This window comes from Asterias rubens, chromosome 19 (genome assembly GCF_902459465.1).
Source record: "Asterias rubens chromosome 19, eAstRub1.3, whole genome shotgun sequence".
Classification (NCBI taxonomy): domain Eukaryota; kingdom Metazoa; phylum Echinodermata; class Asteroidea; order Forcipulatida; family Asteriidae; genus Asterias; species Asterias rubens.
In genome coordinates this window covers 9283554-9299255 of record NC_047080.1, presented here as the reverse complement: position 1 = coordinate 9299255, position 15702 = coordinate 9283554, and the positions used below count along the sequence as shown (strand labels likewise).

The 15702-nt window shown below is 37.6% G+C and overlaps 1 protein-coding gene across 1 annotated transcript; it reads right to left on the bottom strand.

Moving 5' to 3' along the window:
* Positions 1–338: 338 nt before the first annotated feature.
* Positions 339–14838, bottom strand: LOC117303064 (flotillin-1-like). Its single transcript, XM_033787120.1, has 11 exons — positions 14716–14838; positions 12974–13140; positions 11765–11908; positions 11007–11126; positions 10077–10172; positions 9423–9575; positions 8125–8306; positions 7307–7352; positions 6602–6739; positions 5569–5733; positions 339–4009 (listed from the first exon to the last, which is right to left on the bottom strand). Exons 1-11 carry the CDS (start codon positions 14762–14764, stop codon positions 3986–3988), a joined length of 1284 nt encoding a protein of 427 aa, XP_033643011.1. The 5' UTR covers positions 14765–14838; the 3' UTR covers positions 339–3985.
* Between the last annotated feature and the right edge of the window lie 864 nt (positions 14839–15702).

The window sequence follows — 15702 nt, the reverse complement described above, 5'->3', positions numbered from 1 at the left end:
GCGCTTGTCACGTCAACCAATAATCTGAAGAATCGCCTACAGTACTTCGCGCCCCGCCCCTCTTCTCACCCCTTGTCTAAAATTAAGTGTTATTTATTGTTTATTTTTAAACCAATTACTTGATTATTAAAGTGCCTCACTGTTATCATCATCATCCGATTTTGAAGTTCTGTCAAATAATTCTCTCGCTTGATACTTTGCTAACTTATCCAAACTTAATCCTTGCTGGCCATTTTCAATTTGTTTTTCTTCAACTAACGTCTTTACCCCTGCCTAATTGTGTTTAAGATAAGAAATTACAGTTGGACAAAATTAATTAAGCACACAGACAAAAAATGTGTGTGACAAATCTGTTATTCTAATACATTCCGAACAATTTATTCACTATTTCATACTGTATGATTTGGATTCACATTTGATTACTATTAATTCACAGATTAAAATACAAAATACTGAAAACCTATTTCTAAAATTGCAATGGAAATAATCTAGTTTACGAATTAAAAGTAAAGTTATTCATCATAAACATTAACAGGGAGTAGTTAAATTGTTGCAAAGAAGAAAGTGAACAAAGTCCTCAAAATAAATTTGGAGTATTAAACAAAATTAAATATATACATCATGAATATGAGTGAGAATATGTTTCATATCATAATAGAATAAACCCTGTATTGTATCGTGAAACAAACTTGGTAATGCTTTTCTTTTGTTTCCCAAATGAGGGCACTACTTTATGAACCTATGATGCAAATTACAGGCACTCTAATGATTTCATGTAAATTACAACTTGTACAAATTTGAATAAAATTTGATCATTACGCCCCGCCCACAAAAGATACCTGCCCAGTGTTAGTACACACAAGAAAGACCTGAGTCCCCCTTCATCGTGTGAGGATTGCAGGATAGGATTTCAAACGGTTAAGCTCAACTTTTTGGGGTCAGTTTTTTAGCTGTTCAATGATTGGTCAAGACACTGTAGGGCAAGAGCTCAAATGATCTGTATTAAATCAATCAATCAGCAAATTAATAAACTTATAAATATTCATAAGACAATGGTTGTCTGTTATTTACAACACAACACTATCTTAATAAACCAGTTAGCACTCCAGAGAGATTATAAATGAATAATAAATCTTTGAAAATTGTTGATTAAAAAAAAATTGAATGCATACTTTTTGTCAATAATATGCACACTTGATTTTCAAAATGTTAAATATGCATAGGCCCCCTACTTGATTTTCATTAAGCATACTTGATTTTCAATGTGCTTACTTGATTTTCATTAAGCATACTTGATTTTCATTAAGTATACTTGATTTTCAAGATGCATACTTAATTTACAGAAGCATACTTGATTTTCAATATTTTCCAAAAGCATACCTCATTTTTTAAGCATAATTTACTTTCACTATGCACAATTGAATTCAAATATGCAAGTAAGTTCTAACAAACTCAGAGAGAGTAGTAGTGAAAACAGCACTACCTGGAAAATGTTGAAACCCAAAGAAAACTCACAGAACCAGAAAGGAAATTGAAATCAAATGTTACCCCACCAAAAAAAAAAAATAATAAAAAAAAAAAAAAAAAAAAAAATGCAGCAACGTATAACATCACTATTTAAAGATTTAAACAGTTTAATGTAGTATTTTTTAAAGATTTAAACAGTTTAATGTAGTATTGACTATAATATCATAATGACTTAATAATATATCGAATACAGACGTAAAAATACTGAAATACTGAAAGCTATTTACAAAGGTAATATGTTTGTATATAAACACTACTCTAAAAAAAAAAAGCCGGAATAATTATATGAAAGAGTATAATATAATTTGTATGTAGGACACGCATTTATGGTGATAAGAATCTGAAATTAAAAACATTGAAATTTTATCGTAAAGAAATGCTGGGAATTGTTAAACTCGATTGTTAAAGTTCTTTCAAATTCTGCCTGTTGTTATTTAGTACTAAATGTGCTCATCATTTATTGTTAAAACTAACAGTGTGAACCACTTCAGTTTCAACTTCAAAATCCGAGTCAAAAAATTGAAGTTTTGGCTTTCATCTTGTTTTTCTTTTCACATTCAAATTAGGGCTGGGCTTCGCTCAGCATCAGACATAACCCGTCTTGCTGAAAATAAACTAAGCAGCAAATCTCTTCAATCCGCTGCATATAAATCATTTTCCTTAGCCGCTCCAGGACTGTGGAACCATCTTCCCATCACAGTACGCACCTCAATTTCACTGGCTATTTTCAAGAAAGCTCTTAAAAAACATCTTTTTCCTTAGTGTCTGTTTATTGCTTTATTGTTCATTTGTTGTATTATCTGCATTGCTACTGTTCGTCTAAAGCGCTGTGGTCTAAATGAAATGGCGCTATATAAAAACCCATTGTATTGTATTGCTATTAATTTCTGAATAAACCAAACCTTGTTTGAAACCCACAAGTATTAAATGAATATACAAGAAATGGAATCAATTATTTGAATGGCCCATTATTGTTATGGCCCATTATTGTTAACTAGATGGTTTTTACTGTCTATTTAGATGGTTTTTAAACAGCACAATCCTTCACCCCAAATTACTATTCTTACAGCTAAAGTTACATACATTGTCACTGTATATATAGTTAATGCTATCAGTTTTTAGTATTAACTGAAAGAATTTTGAGCACAGAATCTGTTTAAGGCGGTTTGATTTTAATATTTTAAATCATCCTGCGATTGTCCTTACAGAATTAAAAAAAAAAGGTTTGAGGCTTGAGAGCTGATCAGTTTAAAAAGCTGGGTGACAGCTGTTGCTCCTGGCTACGGACATTAATCATTGCCATGACAACTGTTGCCACAACTATCAAACAACGTACACAGGCAGCGTTTGCAACTGGCTTCATAGTTAATCAGCCATGGTCTCCTAACTCACAATGCTTTCCAAAGTTTTCGCTTTTGACTCCTAAAATTAAGTTCCCTTATTGAAGTGGCACCCCTCCCAGCTATTGCTTGTTTTTCTGGTTAAGAATTCTTCTGGCATATGATTTTGATGTTTGTTTGATTGAATGAAGAAGTACAAATTGTGTCACATAGTTGTAATTCAGCTATGGCTATAACTTTAGTACAGATTTAAATTTTACCGATTCCAATATATGGATGAAAAATGGAGAACAAACTCACAAGTTTTTCCAGCTATATGGCTTTAACTGTTGGTTGAAGCCATTATCTTGAAAAAATAGCAATTTGCAGACGCTTATCCACAGCCAAATCTATTTGTTTTGACAGAGGCTAAAAGCCGTTATGGCCACGATAAACACGATGCCAGTACAACTCGGCTTTACAGTGTCAAACAATGCACAGTTCTATGGAGGTTTTATCTGTGAGCATTTATCTATTTGTTCTATTTGTTATCACACAAACTTGAGTGGAATACAGAAAAATATACTGTTTCTGCGTCCCCATATGCAACAAGGCCGAAGGCACATGTGAGAAAGAATGTATCTTCAAGCAAACTTCATGCGCAGCTTAAAATAGCACAACTTAAGGAGTTTGAACAGCACAATACGCAGAGTACGACATGGACCGAGCAATATGGTATAATATCAGACTGTTGTTGCCATGGATCGACCAGTCACATGAGTTGACCAATCACAATTTGGTATGAATGTTTTTTGAAGATAAAGACTGTCATAACGATAGGAACAAAAGAACTTGGAATCTTAGTATTTGTTAAATTTGACACAAGAAATACTGTTTTGTTTGCGTTTGCATCAAAGGATTTTTCGGTGGTTTTACCCACACAAAAATATCTCAAACAAAAAATAGAATTTACAAGACAACAACGATATTAATAATAATCAACTCCAAGCTATGATACACGTTTGACTTACTTACATGGAAGGACTGGTCCACTTTCCATTATAGGGGAGCATATATTATGACGATAATGGAATCTTCCATTTACCCGCAGGTGTGTTTACATCATAACTGGAGACAGTTTAAACTCTTGTGGCACCAATTGCCTGTAGGGAGAAGAAGAAAAAAAAAATCAAATTTAAAGGAGCGCTACAGAATTGGTAAGAAACAAAAATCGTGAAGATCACAGATTTACATAAAACTTACACGGTCTAATGATGATAGTAGAAAGCATCCCTTGAAATATTTTTGTCTGAAATTTCATACTCGATGAGAAATAAATAATCCTATTTTTGCGTTTGGAGTTTATCGCTCAGTGAGTGTTTTATTCATTTTTGTTTTGCCATTGATACAATGAAAAATTTGTTATCGGTTTTTCACTATTCTCTCGTGACCCAGATGGTCGATCGATCTCGAAGGTTTGTTAGTTTAAATGTATATGGTGGATTACATAAAGTGCCTACACTGCCAGCAACTTTTTTTGCCAGCAAAACCAATTCTGTAATGTTCCTTTAAATTTCAAATATCCAAAATATGAACTATTGGGATACTGCCGAAAATCCGCAGTGAATATGTCCACGCAGGAAGAAAATAATCCCAAATAGATTTACTCTATCTGAGAAAGGGTACTGAGAGTAACACTTCTCAGATTCAAATTTTTGTTCATAAAAACTGATTTCTTGTACATAACCAAATTACTTTGAAAATGTAGAGTGTCATGGCCGAGTGGTTAAGAACATCGAATTCAAGTTCTGGTACTAATTCACCGGAGCGTGGGTTTGAATCCCGGTCGTGACACTTGTGTCCTTTGGCAAGATCCTTAACTATAATTGCTTCTCTTCACCCAGGGGTATAAATGGGTACCTGCGAGGGTGGAGGTTGATATTGTGTATGAAAAAGCCATCTGAGCGCCACGGCAGCTTGGGCTGTATATTCCCCAGGGAGCTGAGAAAGATTAAAGGGATGTTTATTGGCCCAATGACCAGGGGACTAATGTAAAGCGCATTGATACGGTTATTGTGAAATGCGCTATATAAGAATTTGTTATTATTATTATCATTCAAATGCTTCATTCTATTGAAAGCTTCTGTAGGCGTCTAACCAAAATTTTTCATTGCTATTAACTTTAAGAGTGATTGCCAAATGTATACCTTCCATTGAAAGAGCTATTTCAACGAAAACAAATTAAGCATCAGAAGGCAGCTTTACAATACTTAAAAACTGGGCACACAGCAGTAGGTTAAATAACAAAATGGCGTGTAGTGGCCGAGCGGATAAACGCACTGGATTCAAGCTATCATTGTTGGTTCGAGAGTAGTGACACCTGTGTCCTTAAGCAAGACACTTATCCATGATGCTCTGTCCTTCGGATTGTACGTAAAGCCGTTGGTCCCGTGTGTTGTGTCACGCACGTAAAATAACCCAGTGCACTCATCAAAAAGAGAAGGGGTTCACCCCTGTGTTTCTGGTTTGTTTGGCTGCATATTACATCACAGCACCTTGTAAACCATTATATGGTGCTACGTAAAAGTAGTAGGTCTCATAATTCAAACGTAGTCCCACATACCTTGCAGGAAAACACTGTATGCTAAAGCGCCTTGAGCATCACTGAGTGACGGATACACACACTCTATAAGAAGCCACTATTATTTATTCAAAATCTTACCTGGGAAATGTTGACACCAGTCATCTTCTCCACGAGCTCAGGCACTCGGTTCATGATGTCCATCACCTCACCGGTCAGCTTATCGGCTCCCACGCCTCCCTTACCGCTGGACACCATGGTGATCTTGTTGGCTTGAGCCAATGGGGCAGCAATCTCCGCAGCGATCTATATAACCAATCAATAATCAATACAATACCATTTATACTCTTCCTCAAAAGGGATTGTGAATTACAGCATAACATGATCTCGTCAGTGATGGCACTACATGGGGGGGGGGGGGGGGGTGGAAGAAACGTGGACATTTTAACACCACAAAACGATTCTTAGCCTCTTTTTTGTCACCCCAAGTTTGCCTCTACGACAACCATGGCCGAGCGATCTAGCTCATCTGACCCCAGCTCTGGTGTGGTCAGCAGCAGAGTGAGGGTTCGATACCCGGTATGTAATGACACTTTTTTACTTAATTGCTTAGTTAAAAGTTGGGAAGGTAGAGTATTCTGCTCTACCAGCCAGGCTCCTAGTGGATGATATACCCATGCCTTCATCCCTACGGAATGTGGAGGGGGTAACTCTGTTTCAGCCACAGGAGTAGGTGGCAACGTGCTCCTGGTGGCAGTTGATATGGGTTGACTGGCTAATTCAGTTAGAGGCATCGCATAGTTCCTTTGATAACTGTCTTAGACCAGTATTCTCACTTGGTATATCCCAACATATACACAAATAACACATCTGTGAAAATTTGGACTAAATTGGTCATCAAAGTTGCAAGTGAATAATGAAAGAAAAAAACACTATGTATGAAGCGTTACATAAATGTTGTACATTATCATTATTACCCTTGTTGCACAAATTTGTGTGCTTTCAGATGCATAATAAAAGGCTTCAGGCCTGAAGTCTTTTAATGTTTGAGCGACAAATTACCTGTTTCTCAAAAAATACACTACTTCAGAGGGAGCCGTTTCTCACAATGTTTTATACTACAAAAAAAAAAAAAAACAGGCACCTATTACTTTAGTAAGGTTGTTTGTTTTACCTTCGGGAGTGTCTCCAGGACCATGTCTACCATAGCAGCATCTTGATAATCCTTCCAGGCATCAGCTTTCTTGGCCATCTGCTCTGCCTCTGCCTTGGCTTTCTCCTCAATGGCAAACGCTTCCGCCTCACCTCTCAACTACAAACAACAAAGAGACAATGCAAATAACATTTTCACCTTTTTATTTAGTTTCATTTTATTTAGTCTAGTTGTGAAGCTGAGGACTCTCAGAAAAGTGAACTTAATCACTGTACTAGCCAAGAACCCAAATAAAGAGGAGACAAGGAAGGAAGTTTAAGATGTGAAAGTAAAATCCCAGAGAGTTATTCCAGAAAAAAAAAACCCACACAGTAAGGTAAAGACTGGAAAACCAATCCATGTAGTGCTCCCGGCGTGATTCTGACCTGAATCCTAGAGGTAGAAGGTGAGGAAAGATACCACAACGGCGCCAATCCAACCACCTTTTTAATTAACAAAGAAGAGAAAACTCCCAAATGACCTAGTCATGACATAGTCATCTTTGACAACTAAAAAAAAGTTACTACACCTAAAATTTGACACAAATTTCTTTAAATTTCGTTTAAAATTACTGTAAAAAAAAACACAAAAAAATGGTGCGTTTTGGCATGACTGCATATCACCACTGCTATTATTAATTGTTAAAGGATACCAAACAAAGATGGCTGATATTGCCAGAAACCTTACCTGGATTGCCTCTGCTGAGGCTTCAGCCTCCATCACAACACGCTTCCTGTTGTAGAAAAAAAAACATTTAAATTTTTATAATTCAGACCTTTCCAGCAAAACAAAAGTCAAAATAGGTCTCTGTTCCTCAACTGAAGTGAATGGTTGATTCACAGCACACTGATCAAATTTTTGATCATGACATCTACAGACCTTGAAATTCGACCTTTCAAATCTGAATAATTTTTTTTTGTGGCAGCGAGAATTGTGTGAAGTAGGTTTGTGGAAATTTCTTGATTGGTTTTACACCCAAAAAGGCCTCCTAAGCATAAAAAAGCCTTTTGTTCTATCGTGTTAACTTTTTTGTGATTTTTTCTTTTCTTTCTTATATCTTTGTTCCAGTAAAAATTCTGAGCAACAAGCCCTGCGGTCGTGTGGATTTTTTTCTCAAATTTGAGCCCTGTCAAGACACACATTAGATATAATAAACTGCTAAATAAGAACTGTTTATCTTCAAATAAGAACTGTTTATTTTCAAAGCTTAGTTCAGGAGTACAAAACAACTAGAAATCTGCAATCTTCAAAAATTCCCTTCCGACTCCCCCACTTATCAAAACAAAGCCATACGATTCCCGCTCTTTCCAATATGCAGCAGTTCAGTTATGGAACAGGCTGAGACATCAGAACAATTCAAAACCTTGATGAAAACATATTTGTTTCCTTTGTACAATTGTTGATTTCCCTTGTCGATGCGCTGCATCTATCACGGTGATATGCACTATATAAGAATTGTTTATTATTATTTATTATTATTATTATTTATTAAACTGCAAACTCACATGTTAGCATCGGCAATGGTCTCCAGTCTGAATTTCTCAGCTTCCGCAGGCTGTTTGACCTGAGCCTTTAGTTCCTTCTCCCGACGGGAGATTTCTTGCTCCTGAACCTGGATTTGTTGAGACCGTTCCACCACCTTGATTTGCATCTGCTCTTCCTTGATGCGCTGCTTGGTCTTGGCAGCCTGATAAAATAATAATAATAATAATATCAAAGTCTTATGTAGCGCAAGAATCTACCATGAACAACGTACTCAAGGCGCTGAGTATATACAAACTTTCAGAAAGATAGGTTATTGCAGTGATGAATTCTGAGACCCAATTATGTAGCACCTTATAAGGTGCTTTGACGCATACAGCAGCCACAGCCACGAACACCAGGGTGAACCCCTCCTATTTTCGATAAGTGCACTGGGTTCTTTTACATGCATTACACAACACTTAAGGACGCAAGTGACACGGCCGGTGATTCGAACCCACACTCTGCTGATCAGAAACACCAGAGTTTGAATCTGGTGCTCTTAACCGCTCGGCCACGACACTTCCACAAACATCAAATCAATATCAAATCAAATCAATACAGGGGTCGAAACTTAATTTAATTGTTACTAGCCAGCAGGAAAAGTTGAACACAAAAATTACTGGCCCTTCACAAAATATGGTGACCCAATATAATTTTGTAATGTACAAGTGTTCAGCATCGTAAACGCTAGTTTAAAAGTAATGATTCCATTTGTCGCATAAGTTTTTTATTAGACAGGCTCCTAGTAGACGACACCCATGCCTAAATTCTTACGGACTGTGCAGGGATAACCCTGTTTCAGCCTCATGAGTAGGTGTCACCTGCTCCTGGTAGCCTACATCAATGAGTAAAGGAATCATAGTTCCCTGTTTAGATATTTCTAGGGCATTAAATGTCATTGGCTTTAAAGGCACTGGACACGTTTGGTAATTGTCAAAGACCAGTATTCTCACTGGGTGTATCTCAACATATGCATAAAATAACAAACCTGTGAAAATTTGAGCTCAATTGGTCATCGAAGTTGCAAGAGAATGAAAGAAAAAACACCCTTGTTGTGCTTTCAGATGCATAGAAAAAGGCTTCAGCTGAAGTCTTTAATTATTTGAGTGAGAAATTACATTTCTCAAAAACTATGCTACTTTAGAGAGAGCCGTTTCTCACAATGTTTTATACTACAGCTCTGCATTGCTCGTTACCAAGTAGGTTTTTATGCTACTATTATTTCGAGTAACTACCAATAGTGTCCAGTGCCTTTGAAAATTGAAAAGTTTCCACTTACCTGGAGCTCATAGGCCAGCTCAGAGTCAGCCTTCTTGGTCTGTACTTCCATATCATATGCAGCTTTCTTCAGCTCAAAATCCCTCTTGGCTTTGGCGATTTCGGTATCGTTAGCGAATCGCGAAGCCATCCTCTCCTCTTCAGCACGCGCTTCCTGTAAATGGAAACAATTGTACAAATAAATAAATCTAGAAATGTACGTGTGGAATGGTCATGATAATAATAATTTTCATTGTGAATTATTATTATTATTAACCCTTTGGTGCACAGATTAAATGAAAAAATCAAATAAATAACCATGTTTTTCTCAATTTTTTACAATTGCGCCCCCCTGTTGAACATCACATCAAACAAAAGTGTAACAATCGCTCTAAACAACCGAATGAGGGCGGTATATATGGGTGTTGTAGTTTTTATTTTATAATCGTTTATCAAAGTCCAATTTGACGTGTTTTTGGTGGTTAATTTTGGTTTACCCATATGCACCGATGTCTTGGCATTGTATATACTAAGTATTTACCTGAGCTCTGTGAAAAAATCACAGGCATATTACTCAGGTTGGATTTGAACCCACGACCTTTGAAATTCTAGTGCAGTGTCTTACCAACTGTAGACCACAGAGATTGCTAGTTATTACTAATAAGCGGTGACTTACTCTAATGCCAGAGTCCCTCTTGGCCTCAGCTTCACCGATCCTTGCATCTCGCTTGACCTCAGCAGTACGAGCCATACCCAAGGCTTTCAAGTAACCCTGTATAAATAAGAAGAAGAAAAGAAAAGAAACGTAGTGTTAAAGCATGAAGGAGTAAGAAGAATTCTCTAATTAGATGCACTAGGAGACTTTTGGGCACTTTAGTGGAAGCAGACATTCTGTACCAAGACACTAAACTTGCAGAGCACAACCACTATTACTTAACAAAAGTGGTAACCATTTGTTGCTCATTTGCTAAGCAAGAATCTTCAGCTAAACAGCTTGATGAAATTGGGTAATTTAAAGATTGGATAACTTGATTGGAAGCAGAAGATTTGTGGCGTGTTGTGGCCTATCATATAAGGGCACCGGACTAGAGCTGTAGTGTTTCTGATCAGCAGAGTGTGGGTTAGAGTCCCAGTCATGAACCTGTGTCCTTAAGCAAGAGACAATAACCATGAGGCTTCGTCCTTTGCATGGGACGTAAAGCCGTTGGTCCTGTATGTTGTGTAACGCACCTAAATGAGAAGGGGTTCAACCCGGTGTTCCTGGTTTGATATTGCGCAACAGCACCTTGAAAGGAGTATGCCGTCGATTTCACAAAGAGTTAGGACTCGTCTTATCTCGAGTTAGGACGAGTAACCCTTCCTAACTTGGATTAATCTTAAGGTCTGCATGCTACAGTGCAGGGTTGGGACTCGTCCTAAGTCCTGAGATTAGTCTTAAGTTAGGAAGAGTTTTGTGAAATCGACGGATGGTCTTATAACTCAAAACGTAGTCCCACATCTTGCAGGAAATACTGAATTATGAAGCACGGTGAGCGTCGCTAAGTGACAGAAATGAGCGCTATATAAAAAGCCATTATTATTAAGATGGACACCTTAAGATACATACATGTTCATCTCTGACATCCTTGAGGGTGTAACTGACCACGCTGATGCCCATATTGACCAGATCAGAGGAGGCAACCTCAAAAACGTTCTTGGCAAACTTCTTGCGGTCCTTGTAAATCTCCTGTAAATATAAAAGCAATGAGTTGAAAGAACATTAAAACATGGCGACTGTCAGATTGCAATGTGCTTTGGTAATCAAAGTAAACAAAGCTGGTCGACAATTTTATTATTTGATTAACTCATTCTCTCTCTTCCCATCTTAATCGTTTCCATTTTCTTGTGGTCAAACCAGCCCCTTAGTCAACCCAACCCCCTCCCCCCCCACCCATTTGTCTCCCTATACATTGTTTACCCCCTTGCCTATTGTGTGTGCTTTCTGCCTCTCTTTTCATGTATTTATCAAACACTTACAAACACTTATTATAAACCTGTTCATATGTGTTGGGTTGTCATTGAAACAAAAAGCTGAATTTTCACTGTACATATCTCAATGGTTTTTATACCAAGCTATAAACCACAAGGGAAACGACTAGGTAAATTTTAAATAAGCTAAGTTTGAACAAAGCAAAAATTGACTGGAGCGGGACTTGAACCAATGACCTGTAATGTGCGCGCGGCGCAAAGTTTTGGCAAATGACTGGCTGCTTTTTTACCTCTAGGCGAGGGCGCCACACTTATATGACATCATGTGCATAAGGTCTAGTTGATGCTTTCAATTTATTTATGAAATGAATTCAAATATAAGTCATGTGACAGTACCTCAACAGTCATTGTTCCCATGATGGCTCTCTGGTGACCCTCAAGTGTCTCCATGGCAACCATTTCAACCTCATGTTCCGTTTTGCCGAGAAACTGTTGGCAGGCCTCCAGGAGCATGTCTTTGTTCTGACCTTGGATCTTGACCTGGAAGAAAAGTGGAGTTCAGTTTTAAGACGAGTGTCAAAGAGATTTGGAAATAATGTACTCTGGCAAACAAAACAATCGCTGAACCGTCTCTACATATTGGGACAGAATTTTGCATTAAACAATTGCTTTAGGTTTTTGGAACTGTTTTAATCTTCTTTAAATGTAGATGTTTATTCATTTCGTAAAGTGGTCGCGAAAATCCAGAGAGAATAATGTTCATGCAAGAATAATAATCCCTAAAAATAAAAGGAATACACAATCTGATCTCAAATTCTAATTTTGATGCATGAAAAATGATATATTTTTTACATTTAAAACAACATTACTTCCATAAAAATAAAAGTTTCTCAAAATGCTATAGTATCGAAAGCTGCTGTTATAGGCTTCTACCCAATAGGTTTTATTTCCATTAATTTGAAGAGATTTGAAGAGTTTACTACCAAGCTTACAACTTTCCTTTAAAACTTCACGCAACTTCAGGAAATGCCTATGGGCACTCATTTTGTGTTACATATTGCAGGCCGAATACTTCACAGAGGCAACCAAGGCAATTGCCTCTGTGCTAAGCTTGGGCGATGTCACGATATTATCGAATATCGCAATATTAATTTGGAAAGGTTTCGATATCGGATGGATTTGGTTTTAATCGAAATATCGATACATCGCGATATATCGCGATAATCGCGACATATCGCAATATCGATTAAATATCGCGATGTATTTGCTAGCTGAGACATCTTGCACCCCATAGGTTTGGAGTAAAACCAGAAGAATAGGTCATTAGAACACCTCTCTTATGCTATGACTGTCTCTTCTACAACTTTCACTTGGAGTTTGAAGACTGATAATGTCAAATTTAATTAATCGCAGTTATATCGAATATCGCGATATATTGTCGGCGATATATCGTGAATAAAATAAATCGATATCGCCCAAGCTTACTCTGTGCCCCCTGGTCATTGCCTTAGGTGCCCTTGAAATTCTCCAGTAGAAATGTACAATTTCCTCATAGGATGCCCTTTACCAAGGCCTGTTTTTTACTTGACTCTCTCTCAAACTTACCTGTGCAATCCCAGTGACGGATATCGGAACACCAAGGCGGGTGTAGACATTATCTGTGTTGATCTGTAACGTCATGGTGTTAAGGGAAAGGGTTTGAATCTGCTGGATGATTGGCCAGACAAATGTACGGCCACCGGAGACGAGCAGGGGTTTGGTATGACAGCATCCTGTTCAAAAAACCACAAAAACACAAGAAAATTGTTTTAATTAATGTACGATTTCTCTCAGAATCTTTGAATTTAATTTCACTTCTGATTACATGGCAGGCCTGTATGATTCGTTTTTTGAATGGGCAAGGGGCACCAAGGCATTTTCTCCTTGGTAAATGCAACCCTAAGAAGGGCATCAAGGCAATGACCAGATAGCATTGCCTCCGTGAAATCGGGCCTGCCATGGATTCATGTTATGTTGGGAAATTCCAGAAGTTAACACTGCACCAGGGCTCAATTTCACAAAGCTGCTAAGAACAACAATTTGCTTAGCATGCAATTTCTTCCTTGATACAAACAGGATTACCAACCAGGTACCAACCAAGTTTCCATTTGTCATGTTTGTTGCATATTGCTTGTTGCTGGTGGTATTCAGCTGTTGTTTGCTTATATCCTAAAAATCACAGGGAAATTTGGTTGGTAATCCTGTTTTTATCAAGGCAAAAAGTTCATGCTAAGCAAATGTTATTGGGCCCAGCTAAGGCCCAAGGCAGGGGTGAGAGTCTTGGAACTGAAACTTGGATACCCAATTTATTGAAATGATGCCATATCTACCGTTTAGTAATTCCTGGGGTTATAGATTCCAAGGAGCTTTTGGAAACAGTATCCAAAGCACTAGAGAAGTAGACCAATGAACAGGATTTCTTTCTTTGAGAAAAAAAATATTGTCTGATTTTCTTCACCAGGCCGACATAAAAAGTCTGAATTCAGCCAAAAGTCTGAACAATCTCATCCTTGCCAAGGCCAGTGTTTGTAGCATCGGGCCAGTCAAGATTACTGGCTAAGTTCTACAGTCTTGTGTAATTGCACAACAATATCTCACCACATCTTATCATCACAACTACCTTCCTACATGTAGTTCTGGCGATAGACGAAACCTGTGGCTGTGGTGTGTTTTGGTTTTTACCTTGGCTTGGTCAATTTTGTTTTCATTCCCAAACCAAAATATAATTTTTGATTCCTCGGAAAAGTTTCCGTATGGCGCCACCACTTTTTCATTTGATATGAAATATTAAAGCATCTAATTTACCTCAATGAGATATCCCTTTTTGTAAAAATGAGTGAAAAAGTGGTGGCGCCATACGGAAAGATCCATTAATCCCCATTATCAAAATTAAATTCAAATTAATTACTTAATAATAATAATAAATAGGCCTACCTAACCTAGCTAGCAAAAAACAGTAAACAAATAAATAAATCTGACTGAAAAACTCTAAAGTGAAAGTGAAACTCCCCCAAAATACATTTTAGCAAATATATTCCAAAAGGCCTTTACAATGTTCTTTTTGACACAACTCAAAAAGCCTGGCTGGGGATTCAATGGTATGCTTTTTACAATTGAGTGTGTATGCTGCCTAATTCTTGCTATTGTATTGTGTGTGTCCATATCGTAACTGGTTAAGGCACTTTTGTGATGATGAGTCACACAAGAACGCTGTACTGGAATTTTCCACAGTAAATTTTCAATCCAAACTGCTACTTACGCACAAAATTTTCAGTTTAAAACTCAACATATGTTATGTATACTCTTACCCGAAACAACCATAGCCTCATTGGGGCCGCATACTTCGAAAAACACCATTTTGGAGGTTTTTTTGTAGACGTGAAACTGTAAACAAACGGCAAAACAGAGTAATTCCACTTCGCTACCAAACCAAGCCCTTGCTCAATAATGACATAATACGATGCACGCTCTGCGCACGACGTACGTTCGATATGAATATTCATGCAACAACCTTGTTTGGGTGTTGTTAATAGAGCTGCGTAGCTCTCGACCCCACGTTACAGTCATAGAATTTCATTGGGTAGTTTATTAAGGGAACGAGGTCGATTTTACGCGACAAAAGGCACGTACTCATTGTACTGCTGTATTTTTTTTTTTTTTGATAAAGAGCTTGGATCGAGGCAACATTTAATCCGTTTATTTTATTTATAGACAATGTAACGTCACATACATGTACATGTATGTTGACAAAAGAGAGCCTGCTTGACCCTAATCTTCGCCCAATGTCGAGCACTTACGTCTTGGGCCAAGACTAGCTGGACCCAGGCACAATTTGCACACAGAACAATAATATTATTGAGTTGCTCCTGAGTTTCTATCAACTTTTTGTATCATGAAATTAAACTTGCAGCAGGGACACTGTTTCGTTCTTGAAAGTGAAAGTATTCTGCCTGTTAGAAAGAAAATACATGAAACTAAAACATATTTGCACCTGTGCCAAATGGCCAAAATAATGGTCCACCATCTACAATCTCATAAAATAATATTAATCGAAAGTCCAACCCAACCAATAATTTTGCACACTGCAAACGATTTCGCTTTGGTCACAACATTACCCCCCCCCCCCCCCTCATTTCATTTAAAAAACAATGATCTAATATATTTTGGGTTTTAATATTGGTGCTGGGGTCGCGGCGCGCCAGCTGGGAGGCTATAGAAATAAAATAATGGACCTCTTTCAACACTAACTTCTTCTGATAGCGCCCTCTTTTGAATCAACCTCGTCCAGCCGACCC

Excerpts from the sequence above, each read along its gene's own strand:
- LOC117303064 (XM_033787120.1), bottom strand. The coding sequence starts at position 14,764 with ATGGTGTTTTTCGAAGTATGCGGCCCCAATGAGGCTATGGTTGTTTCG. Across the intron at positions 7,353-8,124 it reads ACCATTGCCGATGCTAACAT|GAAGCGTGTTGTGATGGAGG; the intron begins GTGAGTTTGCAG and ends TTTCTACAACAG. Across the intron at positions 4,010-5,568 it reads CTGGTGTCAACATTTCCCAG|GCAATTGGTGCCACAAGAGT; the intron begins GTAAGATTTTGA and ends TTCTCCCTACAG.